Below are 19,034 nucleotides of genomic sequence, written 5' to 3' on the forward strand. Positions count from 1 at the left end.
TTAAAGACACAACTGTGCAGTCAGCCAGGTCCAGGAGCTCCCTGCTGGTTTGCCCCTGGGCACGGGAAGTGGAGCAGGCTCTTGGCTACTATCCAGGCATGGCTCTGCAGTGACACCCAGCCAGCCCAGGAGTCCTTTACCAAAGCAGCCACTGCCTGGCTGCCAAATCCTTGTTTCCGATGGGGGCTGGAGCTGAGGACCCCTCTGTTCTCACCCCATGGCCATCACTTCTCACAGACAATTCTCCCCACTTCTCTGCTGATTTATGGCCTTGTTTTGGCTGATAAATCTCAAACTTGTAACATTCAGTTCTTCTCCAGGCTGCCAGGGAGGTGATTTGTCACCAGTGAAGAGTTTCCCACGTCAGCTCTGCCCTGTCCCTGTGCTGGTGGTCAGTCCCATCAGGCTGCTCCACTGGGATCAGTGAAACACCAGCAATGTTCCTGCAGTTCTGTGCTGCAGAGGGAAAACACCTCTTCCCACTGAATCCTGCTGGTTCCTGGGCAGTAAACCTGGGAAAGTGGGGGCAGACTTTTATAATCTGTGCCCAGCTACATCAGCCTCCATCTGTGTGCTGCAAACCCCTGGGGTTTCACCCAAACTCAAGGGGACTCTTCTTGCACAGCTCCATGTCTCCCTATGAAACCACCCTGCAGCTGAAGGCAAAACAAAGGAAGAAGAAACATCCAGGCAGAAAAAAACCACCTTCAGTACTTGAAGGCTGTGTCATTTATTCCAACAGCTTATGTAGTTTTATCAAACCATCTTTAACACAAAACATGTCTCCTTAAAGACAGAAGGGTGTGAGATCCTACCAGAGATCATCTCAGCTAACAGCTTGCAAAGTTAAACCTGAATGTCAACAGTCAAACCAGCAAAATGTTTCTCCCCTCCCCTTAATAACATCTTGAAGTGTCAAAACCTGAAGAAAAAGATGCCTGTGGCTGGTGCTGCTGGGTCTCCAGGTGGGGCTCATCCCCACAGAGCTGTGCTTTGGTCCTTTCCTGATGCTAAGCAGCAGCAGCAGCAGCACAGGTGAGTGGTGTTGACGTGAGGGCAGCAGGACAGGTCGGGTCCTTTCCCCGCTGCCCACCCTGACAAGGGCCCATGAGGACAATCCAGAGGCCAGGTCTAAGATGCAGATGAGGGTGAGGCTTAGAAAAACCAATAATCTAAATTTCTAATCTATGGAAACAGAATAAATAATAGTCTAAATCTGCAAAGGAGGAAGGTACCTTGGACAGGAAAATCTGGTGTGTCTATTATTACTGAAACTGTTTTTCCCCTAAGAGAAAATTGCAGCTAAGGCATCTCGAGAATGGCTCATATCACTACAACCATGGCAGTGTTGCTCTAACCATCAGGGATGGGGGCAGAAGTCTTTTGGAGGTGCCAGTCCTTGCAAGTGTCTTGTGTCTCTTTACACAAGCATGGTTCCGGCAGAGGCATTTGACAGACAACTTGCTGTTCCAGGTTGGCTTTTGTCCACAGATTCAACAAATTCTTGTTTAATGTTCACAGCAAGGCCCTCCTCCTGCCCATCCCACACCCTTTTTGCTCTCATGGGGAGGGGCTGCTTTCTTGCCCCTTTGGTCTTGCTCCAGGGTCGTTGTCAGAAGAACTGGCATCTCTTTGGCTTTCTGCAGAAGGGAGGATTGGGAAGAAAGCACAGTTACACCCTGCTGAAGACACAAGCCACCAGCGATTGCTGTAGCTGATTTCATCCAGAGAGACAAAAGATTTTTGCCTGAAGATCTATCACTGCCCTCCTGTGACCAGATACTTGGCCCTATGGGAGTGTTCAGGGCCAGGCTGGATTGGACTGGGAGGTCTAGTGAAAGGTGTCCCTGTCCATGGCAGGTGGTCTTTAAGGTCCCTTCCAAACCAAACCATTTTCTATGATTCTATGATTAAGAGTATTGGGTTCTCCCTCCACATCCCTGGAGTACAAACACTTCTCAACACGCCTGGCAATGCTGAGAGGGAGCCTCAAGGTAGGGATGTGCACTCACCCAACTTTCAAGTGTTCCAGAACTGTCTTCCTGACAGCCTGGCAGCTGCCTGAGCTGCTCTGGTAAAGCAGCTCCCATTTGTGCTTACTGTGGACGGGTGGATGGACACATGGTGGTATGGTCATGCTGAAAGAAGTACATTTGGTGTAATGAATGTATTTTAAAGTTTTTGTAGTTACAGGTTGTAGGCTAGAGATTAAGAAAGTAAGGGGAAAAACTGAATTTCCCTTCTGCAGTGATAGTCTGTGTTGTGCTGCCTATTAGTGAAATGAGAGTGGCAGCTTTGGACAGAGGATTCAAGCTCCTCTCAGCCAGCTGGCCAACAGACACTGAGCAGGGCGATGCTGCTGCCACATTTGGGCTGAAGTGGGGATTTGGAGATGGCTGCTGGTGTGAAAGTTATTCTGTTGTTGTTTGAAATACTGCAGAACTATTTAAAGGTCGATTTTTTCACAACCAACCAACCAACCAAAACAGAAAAAACAAACCACAACCTGCCCATACATTATTTTTATAAAGCCTAAGGTATAACTGATGTGTAACTTGCTCTGGGAAGGGTCTTGTTCATTGCATGCCTTGTTTAAACACCCGTGAGCAAAGGGCCTGGGCTGGAGCATGCAGTGCCAGGAACCAGGGATGGTTCTGCTCACTGCAAGCACCCCTTGACCTGGAGAGTCTCCCACCACATGAGCATGAAGGCACTGGCTGAGCAGTGAGGAATGAGATGTCCCTCCTGAGCATCAGCGTGATGCTCCTGGAGACAGCTCTGCTCATTTGTGCTGCCATTTTGTTCTGCCCTCCCAGCCTGTGCCAGGAGCGGCTGGGCTTGCAGGTGAAGGTGTGTGTGAGCTCACCTGCTCCTTCAACAGCGAGCTCACCCATGTCCTCGGTCAGCTTGCGCATGCTGATGGTGGTGGCCTCTCGCTGGATGTCATGGACAGCGTTCCTCCGGCCAGCCCGGTCGCAGGAGATGAAGTCAGTGTAGGTGCTGGACTCTACCTCCATTGCATCTCTATTCACTTGCAAAATGCTGTGGACAAAACACAGCTGTGAGGCCCAGGGTGCTCGGCATGGCTCCCTCCAGGTTCGGTTACCCTGTGGGGTAACGTTACAGCATGAGAGAACAGCGCTGTAACTCTGCTCCAGTTCCTCTGACAGGGGGTACTGCAATGTCAGATATCACCTCCCTCAATGTGTGGGGAAACCCACCGTGCTGGGTGACCCACTGTGCAGGTGAGGGCAGGAAGGACCCATGCCAGATGCCTGACTTGTTCTGCCTTCCCCCTGCAAGGCAGACACGGTGTTTGTCTCTCCTGTGAGTTTCCAGCCTTCTCCTTTGGGCACACAAGGTCGCTTGCAGCAGCTTTTCCCCACAGAAGAAGCAGTACAGAGAAAGCCCTGCTTCCTCCTCAAAATGCCACGGGAGCTTTGAACCCAGGCCAAATTTGGCTCACTGCTTGGGGGATGGGATGGTGATCCAACCTGAATTTGTAATGGGAAATGATGGATACCCATTGGGAAGTTGGGGGAGCAGGGAGTATTTTATAGGTACAGGGCTTGGAGCAGTACTGGCCTCCTCTGGCTGTTGGATGTCACTGAAGAAGCATTAGGCTGGACTGCTGTGAGATAAACACTTTACCATGTGAAAATCAGCCCTTCTGAGACATTTGGATCCCTTCACTCCAGACTTGTGCCAGTGCCAAGTGCACAGCACGAAGAAAGGCCCGGAGCAGCCACTTGTCACATGCGAGCTCTGCTGTGAGCCAGCTCTGAGTGCAGCCGATGAATCCTTAAGTTGCTGGGTTTTCATTTGGCTGCTGGTTTCCCTTGCCAGCACACAGAGTGCAGGGACCCGGGGATGGTGTTGTGGGCATCCTGGCTCCAGGGCACAGAGCTGGCAAGCACACACTGCCTCTGCACGGGAAACCTGGAGCTCTCAGTTCCTGCTCCTCTTTGGCACTTAGTTTGTTTTACTGCGTGGAATCAAGAAATTAATTGCTGTCTTATCTGTGCCTCTGATCACAGTAAAATGTGCCTCTAGCCCTGCTGATTGCTGGCAGTGCTTGGAGCAGGCCCCGATTAGAAACGCTCGTGTGCAGTGAAAACAAATTCATGCACTTTTAATGCACATTCACTCGCTTTTGTGCCTTGGAGTTAATGACCCACAGAGGAGTTTGCTCAGCTTCCTTTACAAATCCTGCTTGATATTGATTTCCCTGCCAGGGAAATCTGTTGGCAGATTCAGGCACCAGCCTGGACAGGAATCACACTCCTCACTTTAATGTTATGGCAGTAGAAAGGATATGCAGATGAAGATGCAATAACTGGGATGAAAGAGGTTAGATTCTCTCTGTTCCTGAGCTGAGCAGGGTGCAGTAACCAAAAACCCATGGAAACCCAGCACGTTTTGGTAGCCCCAGGGACTCCTCTCCTAGAGTGGATGCCAGCTCAGGGAGTGCTGGCCCCAGCTCACGGTGGGATGTGGAGCTTGGCCCACCCAGATCTTGCAGGAGATCTTGTTTCCCCAAAGCTAATAATTCTTGTGAACACCTGCCTCCTCTACAGACTTGGCATGCATCTAGCTCCTGTTAAATGAGCCCTGGGAAAAGCTGCATCCTTTGCCCCAGGAAGAGATGCCCCAGGTGTTTTTCCTCATCTTCCCTCCTTCCATCCCTGGTGTGCCTTTCCTGGGATAAGGCACCTACTCTGGATGAGCTCAGTGAGCAAAGTGCCTTTTCCCCAGGACAGGACAAGCATCCAGCATTCCCAGGCAAGCTCTCACAGGTCACTGAAGCCCAGACTCTGCTGTCCTTCCACATCCCCAGAGAGAGCCTATGTGGACTCGGGAGGTTTCCCTAGAAGCGAGCCAGACAAGCCCAGGTCCATCTCCAAGCAGTGAGGCCATTCCAGAGCTGATTTGCTCCAGTCCTGCTGCCCTGGTACCGGGGCAGGACCAGCAGCTCTCCCCAGGCTGGGGAGCCGAGCCAGCCCCAGGGATGCAGCATTCTCCCGGTGTCCCTTGATGTGGCTGCCAATGGCAGCGCTGTGCCAATAACTGTGTCCCCTCACAGGGGAAAAGGATGGCATCCTGATCAAAAGCAGAAGGCAGCAAGTGTGCAGCTCCGGGTCCCGACTCGGTGGCCGGGAGATGGCGCATGGGATTTATTTATTCCCGTGGCTGGGAGGGCTCCTGCCTTCGGCTCTCCGTGCAAAGAGCTGGAGACAGGAAGATTTAACAGAGAAACTTTCATATTTGAGCAATTCCTCCGGGATTTTCAAGGTGGGTGGCTCTCAAAACCCTTGCAGGCAGATCCCTCCCCGCTGGCAGAGAGATTCCAGCCTCCGCCTCCGGGAAGCTGTTGGGCTGAGAGGGTGATGGGAGCAGCTGCCTCGATTGTGATAGGAAAACCTGATTTTTCAAACAGCATTTCCATACTTCCAGGCACAGAACCCACAGTTCTGCGGGTTTTCACTCAGTAACTGCTTTTAATATCTCTCAGGAACTGCAAAGGAACTACTCTTGCCTGCAGAGTTCAGTCTGTGTCACTGTGGACAGTCACTCGGGGGTGGCAGGGGTGCAAAGGGACTGCATCCCTGCTGGCTGCCCACCTTTGCTTTTTCATTCTCCCGTGGACAGGAAGGTGGGCCTGCTATTGCCAGGCATTGCAGGAATAATCCCATGGCACACTCATACAACGTGCAAAGCTTTCCAGGGCTCTTCACAGAGGTGATCCAGCTTGTCCCCAGAGGGTCCTTTCCTGCCCTCCCTTCCCTCTCTGCCGCTGGTGGTAACAGAAACAGCCCCTGTGCCCTCAGCACAGCGTGCCAGCCTGCAGGGATGGGGCAGGAAAATTAGGATCTGCTGCCTGTAGCACATCCCTCCAAAGTTTGCTGCTTGGAGGGAGGCAGTGTCCCCTCTGCCATGGGGACGTGGTGCTGCCTGTCCTGGGGCAGCTGGCCACAAGTGAAGAAGCCCCTCACAAGCTGCCACTGACACCAGGTATGTCCCCAGAGCTGCCTCTGCTCCTGTGCCTGGATCTGCCAAGCCTGCTGTTTGGTTCAGATTTATTTTTCTGTGGTGTCTTGTGAGTACTAAAAATTCTGAGCTGTAATAGTCTTGGCTTTGCTGGTGGGGACTCAGCTTCCTGAGTGGTTTTGCTGTTGGATTGCAACTGGGCTTGCTGGCATTTTCCAGGGAAATCACCCAGCAGCTGACAGAGCAGCTGGCTCAGCCCTGGGGGCTGCAGCTAAACCAGCCCTACTCATTCTGGGGCTCGTTCTAAATGGGCATTTCTTAGCCCATTAAGAAGGTGGGTGCTAAGAAATTAAAGGGCTAAATGTTTCCTCTTCCTGAGGCATTTCTTTTGGCTCAGCTCCGTGTCCCACTGGGTTCCACTGACAAGCCTGTATTTAATTCCTGTGTCCCCTTGCCTGCTTCTCAGCATGGATGTCAGGGACTGCAGCAACCAGCTCCTGCACACAAGGTCAGAGTGGCAGAGAAGTGACCTGGGCACACCTGGCAGGTGACCCTCAGCCCAGGGCTCTGCCCAGGCTCTGCCATCCCAGCAATGTCCAGGGCTGATCCTGGGACTGGGTGGATGCTACAGTCACACCCAGCCCTGACTCCAGTTTCAGGGAAACCCTTCACATGATCCTGCATCTGTCCCTTGTCTAGGTTAAACTTCTAATGGCTAGGAAGGGCTGGTTTTGGGTGCTGGTGCTGGGTTGAACTCAGCCATTTCCCCCCTGCCTGCTGTGCCTCCTGCTCTGCCCCTTAACCTCTCGCCTTTCTCAGCGTTCTCACCTCGTTCTCTGCACAATCCAGAGCCATGAGGCAGCTCAGGCCCCTGCTGGGACATCCTTGTCCCCTGGGGCAGCCAGCACAGCCCTGGGACACCTGAGGCAGGGCCAGGGACACCCTCAGCCCTCCCTGTGCCTGCTGCAGGGGGTTCCCAGGTCAGGAGCCCTGGCACATTCCCGTTCTGAGCTGCTGCAGCCCAGCCTTGGCCTCGTGCTGCCCATTACCAGTGGCAGCTGGGACCACAGCTGCAGGTTTTGGTTGGAGATGGCTCCCTCATCCCACAGCCCAGCCCAGGACATGCTCTCCCTCCTGCTTGGTGGATTTAACCAGTGGATTTATCACTCTCCAAACTTCAGGAGTTGTAAAGCTCTGAAGCTGAACAAAACCTTGCCGAGTTTCTGGGGTGAAATTCCCAAGTTCTGCTTGGGAACAGGTACCTGACCCCTTTTTCTGCTCAAGCATCACATCCCAGCACCAAGGCATGAAGTGGTGCAGTCTCCTTGGAGCTCTGCACATTGTGCAGTGCCCCTTGCCCTTTCATTCCAGGGTACAGGGACTATTATTAGACCTCTCCTGTGGGGCCGGATCCATAACAACAGCAAAACATACTCACAGCCCTGCTGGGCTTTTAAAATATTTACAGTGCAGGATGGTTTACTAAAGAGGGGGGCCTGGTAGAGCACAAAGACGGAAGCACCGGGATTTCTGTGCTCCCTGTGGGTTTGCTGTGAGGTTTCCTGCTGGGAGAGTCACATCCAGCGAGGAGAAAAAAATATCCCATAGGGCTGGAGCCAGCACTTGAGGTCAGGGGGTTTCCACCAACTGTCTGACAATATCCAGCTGGAATTTCAGCAAATTTTCCACTGGGTCTTGTCTGGGAACATGCGTGAGGGGCTGTGCATCAAAGAGGAAGGGCTCTGTCATGGTGTTATTGGGGTATTTTGTGACTGTGCTGTAAAGGCCTTGTTATGTCTCATGATCCCCACACACAAGAGCTCAGATCCATGGCCAGAAACTGAGCTGAAGATGCAGCTGAGGATGAAGATGCTCTTGTTGGGAGCCCAGTCTGTCTGCAACAAGCTGTGTAAGGCTGGTGACAGGGTCTGCACCAGACACAGAGCTGCCCTGCTTTCCTGCTGGCCCTGTGTTCTGCACAGGGTGGTGATGGGTCTCCCTGGTCAGACCTGGTGTGCTCCAAACTGCTGAGCTCTGACTTTCCTGGTTTGGTGAGAAAACAGGCAGCAGCAGGGCAGCAGCCTGATCTCCTACCAGGGCATGTCCATCTCCTGTGCTGAGCAGCTTCTGTCCAGGCAAGAACAGCACAGAAAAGCCTCACCAGACTTGAGTGATAAAGAGACATCACATTGGGTCTGGCACATCCATATTTATGGAAGGTTTTTGCTGTGGGATTCCTTGTAATAACTCTGCAGCCTCAGGCTCTTACACTAAATATGATAAATTCAGCCAGGACAGACATCCCAGCTGCTCCAGCCACTGCAGTGGCTTTGCAGGAACAGAGCTTCCAGCATTCTCTAGGACTTGCTGGAAAATTTTAATTCCTTCAGGAGGAGAGCAGATACAGCTGAGGTTCAGTGTCCACAAATAGATCCCTTCTTTTCATTTGGCCTGGTTTTACAGTATAAAGATCATTTAATGCCTGTAGAACTGATAACCAATTGCTAAGCCCCATGTTTAAGATTAGGCTTAGACTGACTCCTCTATGACTTCACAAACTTTGTATTTAGCTCTGCCAAGCTCCCCAGACTCCTTCCTCTCCCTCCTGGCCTTCAGCACAGCCCCCCACTGCAAAGCCCTCACTGTCCCAAGGCACCTCCTGCTGTCCCACATCCTCACAGCCACTGCCTGCCTTCCCACTGATGTCAGAAATGATCCAGCTGGATTTCAAAGTCCCAGATGACCCTTGGCATGGGGTAGGGCGAGTCCTTGTGTGCTCTGCTCTGATCCCCAGGGGAGAGGGGAGCTTCAGGGAGGCAGGAGGGCAATGCTCAGCCCCAGTGGCCTCCTGTTAGCATGAGGATGTGTGGGTGATGGTGGGAGAGAGCTGCCCGCCCATCCATCCATCCATCCATCCATCCACCCATCCATCCATCCATCCATCCATCCCTCCATCCACCCACCAGGAAGGCAGCCCAGTGCCCAGCTCTGGCCATGCAATGCTGCCAGCCTGCATCCCCATGCCTGCAGCAGGGGATCCCTCTGTCAGTCCCCCCAAGGCATGGGTGCTGAGAATCTGTTCCAAAAATCCTGCACCACAGGAAGAATCACTGTTTGATGGAGCCCCTCTGCTCCTCCCTCCCCTCACTACTGAGCCTTGATGCAGCTTAAGCCCCTTCTGCAGCCTCTAGCTAAGTTGATTAATGGAAATAATTGGTCTCTTTGTGCATCTGGAGACAGTTGCCGTGACAGCAGTTGTGTTTTTGTTTTGTTCCCAGGTCGAGCTTGTTTTTCCCATCCCTCAGCTTCAAGGTGCTAATGAATCTGGGCACTGTGGTTCAGCTCCCTCCAAAAGACACACGTGCCTCTGAGGGATGGGTGACAGTGGGGATAAGGCATGCTGAGCCCCAGCAGGCCTGCAGGACATGGCAGGCTGGCACCTTTCTCCCTGCTCATTTTCACCCCCTCAAGGCAGGCTTGTACTGGATGGACACAGAGCTGTGGCTTTGCATGGCAGAGAGAAGAGAGCCAAATTCCTCATGCTCACCCAGAGCAGCCATGAGCACCCACAGGACCCCCTGTCCCCTGCAGGGACCCTCTCAAAGCTCCGAGGAGTCTGGGGCTATGAGTCCCTGCTTCATTACTTTTATTTTCTCACAATTTCTTTCTTATTTGCTTTTATGTGTCAATGTATTTTTACACAAACAGCTGTGTGGAAGATCTGCTTGTGCCTGAAGCTACAAAGCAGACAAGACACAGACCAGGAGCCCTTCAGCTGCAGAAGTGCCACAGCTGCTGTGGCAGGCAGGTCCCATGTATCCTCCCCCCCTGTGATATCACCCTATCACACCCAGGCCACAGGGTGAATTCCTGTGCAATGGAGATCCCCTTCAGGCTTGGGTGCCCTGCCTTCCTCCACATTGTTCATGAAGAAAAGTCCCACCTGGATTCCACCTCAAAGGCTGGAGAATCCCCAGCAGCCCACAGCTCAGAAGAGGTGATCACACTGAGGCACCAACCTCTGAGTGAGCATCACCTTCTAAAACCCCACTTGAATTCCTGTCCCAGGGATGCTCCACCCCAGCACAAGCTCCTCAATACCTTGCAGGCTTCCCTGGGTAAGGAGGAGTCAAACAAGTGCTGAGGAGATGCAGCTGGGGCTTTTTTTCTAGCACAGCTGCCCTTGTCACATTTGAGAGGCAGGCAAAGCCACAGCAGCCTTTGATGGTGTAGTTCTGTTTCTGGGTTGGGGAGACCTCTCTACAAGGACAGAGGTAAGCAAGGATGAGTGCTTATTTTTCTGCCTAAAATGAAACCAAGCTATGTGGTCCAGCTCTTCTTTGTGATCTGAGGAGCTGAGCTCTGCTGCTGTGGAAAGCAGGGCTTGCATGAGCTTGGAAGAGGAGTTGTGAGGGCTGTAACTGGGCAGGTCTGGCTGCTGCTGCCTGGGAAAGCTCTGCTCAGAGCAGGGTGCCTGGAGCTGAGAGCCACCTGCCTTGGCTCTGCCTCAGTGAGGTTTGCACAATCCCACAGGAATTTGCATCCAGCATCCAAAGAGTCCTCCTGACTCAGAGCACTATAAGGGGCTGAGAGAAAGGCTGTGAAGCCTCCTGGGGTGCCAGCCCTGGCAGCTCCCAGGTGCCTAAAAAAAACCAGGGCACCTCTTAAGAGTGTCAGTACACAATGAAGCTGATTAGCAAAACCAGGCTTAGCTCTGCTCCCTGGAGTTGGCTGCCCTGTGTGTCTGCTCCACTGCAAGAAAAGCCACTGCTGGGACCCCCACCCTGGGGCAGGGCAGTGCTGGCTGTGAAAAGGGGGAGGGGGGAGATCTGTCTTTGGTGGCTGGGATGGTGCTAAAAAGGTTCCCAAAAAGGGAAGCGTTGGGGTTCAGAGCAGGCTGGCAGTGAGGGGTGGCTGAGGCTCCAGGTGGCTCCATGGCCTCTGTTGCCCAACAGAACCAGGAGCCTCTCTGGCTGTGCTGCTCTGCTGGGACCCCTGTCTGGGCAGGGAAAGCTCTGCAGGCCTGCACACCTCCTTCGCTGAAGATTTCTGTGATGGATTTCTGTTTCCTTATAGCTGTGTGACAGCAGCCCCTGATCCTTCCCGCAGGCAGGGTAAATCTTTCTGCCTGAGTCCCCAGGGACGTGACATCCAAAGCTGAGCTGAAGTGGTGCTGGAGATGTGCCTGTAGCACTACCCTGGGGATGCTCAGTGATCACTGCCAGCTGTAGTCTCAGGAAAGGGAAAGCTCCCAGTAAAATCAATTGCCAAGTATTTCATGGGCAGCCTGGGCATAGCAGGACACAGGGTGTCTGCAGCACTCGTGGGGAGGTGCTGGATGCAGGAGATGAACTGCTCTGAGACACCTGCAAGAGGAGGGATGTCTGTGTGCACCAAAGAGTCCTGAGATCCTGCACTGCAGAGCTCACCCAAAACAGCCCTGGGAGCTCTGTGCAAGGGCCAGCACAGCACAGGACAAGGGAAAGCAGTGATCTGAGGACAGAGGGGATGCTCTGAGTGCAGGAGCCACAGATGAAGCCACAGAGGGCACTTGCCAATTATGCAGGAGCTGTGAAAGGTTAATCTTTGGGGGTTCCCTGGATATTGCTGGACTGACTCCACATGCAGAACAGAACTCACATCCTTATGGACAGGCAAACAACACACCCCTGCAAAGCATCTGGTCAGCCTTTGGCAGGATTTGCTCAGCACATCCCCATCGCTGGCAGGGAGAGGCCATGGAGCACAACTGGCACTGGGGGGGAGTCAGAGCTGAAATGTGGCTTGGTACAAGGACATGGCTGTGAGGTGTGGATAATAAAGCAGGAAAGTCATTATGACAGAATTGTTGGTATATTTTTTCCTCTTAGCAGCTTTCTATCATCTAGTAATTCAGAATACAGAGGGAGGTCAAGTGACTCAATGCTACAGGAAGGAAAAAACCCATTTCTGTTTGCAATATTTCCCTGTGAATAAAAGCTTTATGAGCAATAGTGAGTCCCTACCTGATTTAGAGGACTTTCCTTCTGGACATGACTTCAAACACGCTTCATGCACAGCAGGACAACAGCTTCTGGGAAAGAAGAAGAAAAAAAAAGTAAGAAAACATTTTCTGTGCTTGTTTTGGGAAGCATAAAGCTCAGCTGCTCTTCCCACTCTCTGGGACCAGGATAGCAGAGGGGTGGCAGGGCTCTGCCCAGCAGGCTCAGAGGGAGCACATCCCAGGGGCTGTGGGATGTTGTGTTCATATGGCACCTCCTCAGGAGGGTTTGTGCTAATAGACTCGGACTGTTGTGTTAAAGCACAAGGAAAGTCCAGCTCAGAGAAGTCCTCTTTGGTTTTGCTTCTTTCTTTGCCCTCCCACAGGTGCTGGGAGCACTGACACAGCTCATGTCCTGCCCTGCACTGCAGGCACCAGCAGCTGCCTCCAGACTATAAATGAATATTGGTTTGCTGCCCTTTAAAGAAGTGAAACTCCTTTATCAGCTTCTCTGAGGTGAAAGGGGAAGTTTAATCTGGTTCTGGTCGCTTTGCTGGGTCTGTGTCCAGCTCTTTGGGTCTCTGCTGTTTGTGCACAGCTGAGCCTCCTCCTGCTGTCCCCAGGCCCTGCTCAAAGACATTTCCTCTGTGGCCTCAACATCTGCGGGTGCTTTGCAATCCCCTGACCTGCAGAGCCCAGCCAACAGGACACTTGCTTATTTTAGCAGCTGTTTCAGCTTTCTGACTATTTTGGAACATCGTGGACTGTGTTTTTCCCTTTGTCCCAGGGACAAATGTTAGCAGAACAGAAATCAAGAGATGAGCCACTTAACCATATAAGCAGTAGCTCATCCAGCAATTCATCTGTCTGGTCCATCTGGGCTGAGTACCACTGTGACTGGAACTATTTCCCATCATCTTCCAAACTGGGACAGATCTACAGCCTTTCTCTTTATTTTTTTGACCCACTTTCAAAACTTTGTAGTTGGAGCCGACTACTTGCTGGCTCTGGCCCTGCTTCAAGGACAGGGCACTTGCTGCTTTTATGTGTCAGTTTGCCCATCTGTTAAATGGAGCTATTAATACTCCCTCCCCCTGTTAGATGCTTCAAATATTTTAAAGCACTTTCAGCTCTGCAGATGACAGGCTTGCAGAAGTGGAAAATGCTAATTATGATCATGACAGGAGCTAAACAAAGACACAGGGATTTAACAATAAACTTTTGTTAGTATTAACCCCATTTATAGCAAAGTGCTTACTGGAAACACTGGACCGGAAAAGCAACAATATTCCCACAACTCTGGGAATATGCACTGCCCTTTTTGGGCACCAAACAACCAAACAAAAGCAGGAAGGAAGAAACACAGCTTTGGAAATCCACAAGTCTTTATTTTCCTCCTTTGCCTTCCTGCCCTGGCTTGTGTGTTACTCTGCCCAAACAGTTAAACCTCCAGCACTTCAGCAGTGTTGCAAAATATCTCAAAACACGTGGGCCTCTGCCAAGAGAGGCTTAAAGTAAACTGGAGCAATGATGCTCTGAAGTAGAAGCTGTCACTGAGCAGCACTGTTTGTGATGGGACATGATGGGAAACCCCCATTTTCTCTCTCAAAAACTAGCTGATTTTGGAGACAAAATCTCTTTAGCAGCTGGGATTGGCTTTCCAGCCCTGCAGGCCTGGCTCTACCTAGATGTTCCTCTGCACAGCCCTTGCTTGTGCATCTGGAGTCTGAAGATTTGAAGCTGACCCTCTTGCTCCATCCCCAAAGGCTCATCCTTCTCTGCATCACCTGGTCCTGCTGCTCCCAGAGCTCCAGAGGCCCCTCAGCACAAAGGCCAGGCTGTTTGGAACTTAGTGGTGGCACATGGATTGGTGCCACCTCAGGATGGGCTACAGTGAGTTGGTAAAGAACACTTTGTTTTGCAGTTTAGTCCTGGAACACATCAAGGTACCATGGATTATTTTGAGACCCTAGTGGAAATGTTCACTGGCTAGATAAGCATCCATAGCCCATGAGGAAGGAATTACAAGGGAATCAGCATAGAATTATAAAATCATTTAGATTGAAAAAGATATTTAAGGTCATCAAGTCCACCACTAAGTCATGTCCCCAAGTGCCACATCCACACATCTTTCTAATATCTCCAGGGACAGTGACTCCACCACTTCCCTTGGCAGCCTATTTCAGTGTTTGACAACCCTTTTGGTGAGGAAATTTTTCCTAATATTCAACCTAAACCATCCCTGCTGCAACTTAAGACCATTTTCTCTTGTCCTATTCAATGTGCATGATTGCACATGTTTGAGGTTCAGATTCCCTCCATGGTGATCAGCTGTTACCCAAAAGGAGCAAACACATGGAACAACCTTAGCTCTCTCAGCATTGCTTCAAAACGAATGCATGTTCCAAAAAAACCCACCCCAGAATGTTTTTTTGGCAGAATTCAAGACTATTCTACACAACAGCTGTTGTGGTGCTGCTTTGATCCAGAGAGGAAATCCTTCCTGGTTTCAAGCAAGGTGACAGCAGCAGAGAGAAGGTTGTTCTTGTGTCTCCTGGCTGCTGGGTAAACAACAGGCTGCATGCATGGCTGAGCAGGGCAGCAGCCTGGTCCTCCCAGAGCAGCCAGACTGCCTCTTTTAGTGCCCTGTCTCCAGCAGCAGCTGGCATCCTCGGCCTCAGACGTACAAGAAAACCTCTAATTGTAATGGAATGCTTTTCATAAGTCTCTAATGACTCTGAACCAGGAGGTGTTACAACCCTTACAATGCAATATCCTCTTAATCATACCCAGGATTGTTTTGTTACCGAGATAACTACCTGATATCCATTAAAATGCCTTCAGAGCTCTTTGCTCCACCGGTATCTCATGGCAATGAGCAGCACAGATTAATTACACTTTGTGGCAACAGTAACTCCAGTAAAGTTGGTGACGCTCTGGTGGGGATATGTTTGGCTTATTACATCACTGCAAATATCAACAGAAATGGCATTTCGGTGCCGCCAGGGAGTTCCCCAGCAGGGTTTGTGACTGGCAATGTCCCTGCATGGAGGAGCTGTGCAAAGAGCACCCGGCCTCTCTGGGCTCTCCTGGGAGGGGAAGTGCTGGGGAACTCGCTGTGGAAACCAGAAATGACTGGTGTAAAGTACATATTCCCTTAGGCTCGAAGAGAGTGAGAGTTTTGAAGTGGGGCCCAGGGCAGTTCATAGTCCAACTGCTGTTCTTCCTGCTTGTGCTGCAGGTTCCAGGCAAGGTCTGAAGCAATCTCAGCCTCTCTAACTGCTACCATGAGGAACTTGGGACAAGGCCCATGAACACATGAACCTTCCCTTCTCCCTGCCTGGTGCTGGCTGCTGGCAAGACTGGAGAGCAGCTTCCCTTATGACTTGTCTTTTTCTAGTCACAAGCAGAAGACAACTAGAAGAAGTGGGCTTTTCCCCCTCTCATCCTCTCAGAAATGGATGTTGTGATAGAAAACTTATTTTCCATTCAGTCCATATAAACAGTTTTGGTGACATTAAAGAAACCCCTAAGGGTGTGGAGAAATAATTGGAATGTGAAAACTGGAGCAATCAGAACAGGGTGACACAGGCAAACAAAAAAACAGGTTGAAGCTTCTGCTGTTCCTTATGGCTTTGCAGGTCTGCCCCCCATTCTGCCACAGGCCTGTGTGAGCCCAGGGAAATGATCTGCTTTGTGTGAGACCCATGTCAAATAGGAATGATGCTGGTGCTTGGGTTCCCAGACAGGCTGGAGGCATTAATGCACAGTAGTGTGCTGCAGGAACTGGCTCTGAAATGTGGGAGATCAGGAAATTGTTAGCAGCAGAAAACGTCTTTCATAGTTATTTTGGGTGGCAAGGTTGTGTGCCTGTGGGTATTCCTCTGAGTGGGATCAAAAGTACATTGATTTTTCTTTGGAATGAGAGGAAAAAGCAAAACTCCCCATCTTAGCTCATCATGAGCCTGTACACCCCTCAGAATGAGGCACAGAAGTGCCAGGTGGTTGGAAGATGCACAGCTGTGAACGTTCCTGGGTTTCACCTCTTCATGACCAAGCTGCCCATGTACTGTAGCTAATGGTCTCCAGTTCTCTGAGGTATCTCAGTCTACACTCTGTGGAAAGCATCCCCCAAAACGATGGCATGGGGTGCTCACTTCCCTGTGGAACTCTCTCTGAAGGACTCAATGCTGTGTTCTGTGCCCAAGGTACATTAAGCTCTATTGGTACACCCGTGTTTATAAATGGCCATTTAACCTGCATCCGCATTATAAACAAATAAAGCCATTGAGGATCTCTTAATGGATCCTTCTTTCTTAAACACCATTGCTCACAAGAGCTGAAAGGTGACAATTTCTTAGCTGGGTGGCCACACACTAGCAGCGTGGCTCTTTCCAGCCAAGAGTCTCTGGAGCCAAGCACTGCCCCACACCAACCAAGCCAGGCACGCCGAGCAAACAGCCCAGAGCTCGAGAGGCTGTCACCCTCGAGGGGCTGTCACCACGGGAGAGTCTCAGACACCCAACCAAGCCGTACCCACCCCACAAACGTCCCTTCACCCTGGCACTGCAGCAGCAGCCCCGCTGTGGCTGTCTGTGCTCACTGACCCCAGCTTGTCCTCCTCCCAGTTTGAGTCACCAGCACAGCCACCCAGGGCATTGCCTCTGGGTTCACAGCTATACTTGGCTCTTGATCTGCAGAACCATTCACCCCTTCCAAGCAAAGGGAAATTTCCCAAACACGCCTTCGGGACCAAGGCATTACACGCATGTGAAAGCTCCCCACCACGGCTCGCTACCAGCTGCTACGGGGAATCCAGAGAAAGACACACAGCTTCGAGGTGGAGGAATTTGCAAAGCCTCTTGAGAATACCACCACACAGCAGTTCTTTTTTTATCCCAAGTCTTTGCCTTTTCAAACATTTGCTTGGAAAGCCGGATGCTCGCAAGTCTCCGAGCCTGCTCCGGCTGCCACGCTCCGAAAGCTCCGCTGGTGCCCGCAGTTGCGAGGGCAGTCCCGGGCAGCCGCACGGCTCCCGGCATCCCGAGGGATGGATTCCCTCCCAGCATGCCGGACCGCCGGTGCCCGTCCCGCTCCCGTGCGAGCGCAGCGCAGCGCAGCCCCCGTGCTGGAAGGGATTCCCCCGGCAAACCGCTCACAATGAACGGACACATGCTGGAAATGAGGCCAGAAATCCCCACGGGGTCACTGATCCGCGGTGCTCTGTGATTTCTATGCTCTGAGCCTGCTCTCCCTGCTACCCCTTGGCGGCGAGTGCTGAACCGCGTTATTTCCCGAGCGAAACAGCCGCCAGCTCCTCCCTGCCATCAGCCTGCCAGCGGCTTCTCCCTCCCAGCAGCAGAGAAACCGGGATGCAGCTCTGCTTTTTGAGCCCACGGTCTGCCGGCAGCAAACCCCTCGCTGCTGGCAGTCGGGTGGGCAAAAGTTCACCGTGTCTCCCCACAAAGCCCGCTCGTGGCGCGGCCGTGGGCAGGAGGAGAGCTCCTGGCTGCACCCCCGGGCAGGTGTCCCTGTCACCCACCGCCCCAGCCCCTCGCCCCAGCGCAGCGAGCACAGCCCCACTTACAGCCCCGGCTCCCGCCGCCGAGGGAGGGATCGCGGCTGGATCACACCCTCCTGCCCTCCAGCCAAGCCGGCCAGGAGCCCCGCAGCCAGTTCCAGACTTGCAGTTTCCTTCTACTGGGAGCTGCTAAATGAAGTTGCACTTGTGGGGCCAAGGGGCGTGTTCTCCTCCCCGCGAGTCAGTCCCTCCTGCTGTAATCCAATGCTCTGCCCGATGATGTCAAACAGCTCCCGCTCGGCTCCTACCTTACAGTCGGCAGGAGGGATCCGTTTCCTTTTCACAGCGATCTTTGTTTAGCTTCGGCTTGTAACCCCATCCCCCGGCAGCTGCATGAGCCCGAGCATCCTCCCTTCGATGCTCAGCGCTGGGGTTTCTGCTGCCGGCTGCTCCCTCCTGCCTGCTGCTCCCCCAGGCTTCCCACCTGCATCCCACCCTTCATCCCCTCCACCAGGACCTGCCCAGAGACACCATCACACCCCGTGCAGCCTGAGCTGTCCCACCAGGCGGAGCACGGTGAAAGTGCCTCCCAAGAAAAACCCAGCTTTGTGTTTTGGAGTGCTTCTTGCTCCACTGCCTCCCACGGAGTAAAACCCAGGAGTACTTCAGCTCATCTGCCCCTGAATGCCTGCTGTATTTGGGGGTGAAGTGCAGAGCTGGCTGGTGACAGCACCTGGATTTAAGGGGAAGGTGCAAAGGCAGTACCCCATTTAAAACACACGCCTTTGTACCACCCTGCTGTGTGAAGCACACCCTGGGAGCTCTCAGGGAGCTCGAGGTCACTACAGAAGAGGACATTTTGGATGCTCTTGGTACCACATGGTACCACATGGACTGAGGAATGTCCCTCTAGCTGGCATCACCTCCTGGTGTCCCACCAGCCTTGCAGACCCCACCGGGTGGCTGAAACCAAACAATCAAGGTTGCAGTGATCCTCCGGGCCTGAGCTCCTGCCCAGCCCCACAAGTGTGCAGGGAAGGTGTGAGCACACAGGAATGTGCACAGCGCTGCCTGCTCCTGCCTGAATGCTGGCTGGGACAGGGCTCATTAGTGCTAATAGCTTTGCTGAGAGAGTGAAAGATTTGCTCCATCCCTGCCCTAAGAACACTCAGGTCCTCGCAACTCAGCTGGGGAGCTCAAGGGGTGTTTGCCAAGGAACGGATCCAGTCCCCACTCAAGCTAGGCGAGTTTTTGTTTCAGGTTGCATGCAAAGTGAGTGGTGTGAGCCAGGAGCACTTTCCCAACTCGCTGTCTCACTGAGCACCAGACAGGCACAGAAGCTGCATCTCTGCATTCCTGCAGCTCTCCCATGACAGATGGGACCCAGAGCCACCCAGTGCCAGGTGAAAAGCATCACCCTCTCCTCCCACCCCAGCACCACCCTGCACACTTGGACCTTTTCCACCACTGCTGCCATCACCACCTCCAGCCAGAATCTCCGTGTGGTCAAAAATGTGGTGGTTCCTGTGAAAGATACCCACAGGA

The 19,034-nt window shown here is 52.4% G+C and overlaps 1 protein-coding gene across 2 annotated transcripts; it reads right to left on the minus strand.

Annotated features, from left to right (window-relative positions):
* Positions 1-711: 711 nt before the first annotated feature.
* On the minus strand, positions 712-17,712 carry PKIG (cAMP-dependent protein kinase inhibitor gamma). 2 transcript variants are annotated; one of them, XM_041478838.1, is made up of 4 exons: positions 17,556-17,712; positions 11,994-12,061; positions 2,867-3,042; positions 712-1,640 (listed from the first exon to the last, which is right to left on the minus strand). In XM_041478838.1, exons 3-4 carry the CDS (start codon positions 3,015-3,017, stop codon positions 1,561-1,563), a joined length of 231 nt encoding a protein of 76 aa, XP_041334772.1. In that variant the 5' UTR covers positions 3,018-3,042; positions 11,994-12,061; positions 17,556-17,712; the 3' UTR covers positions 712-1,560. The 2 variants fall into 2 exon arrangements, with proteins under 2 accessions (XP_041334772.1, XP_041334773.1); XM_041478839.1 differs by having other exon boundaries at positions 11,994-12,058; positions 17,556-17,691.
* Between the last annotated feature and the right edge of the window lie 1,322 nt (positions 17,713-19,034).

This window comes from Pyrgilauda ruficollis, unplaced genomic scaffold (genome assembly GCF_017590135.1).
Source record: "Pyrgilauda ruficollis isolate IOZ18807 unplaced genomic scaffold, ASM1759013v1 scaffold46, whole genome shotgun sequence".
In the NCBI taxonomy this organism is placed as follows: Eukaryota; Metazoa; Chordata; class Aves; order Passeriformes; family Passeridae; genus Pyrgilauda; species Pyrgilauda ruficollis.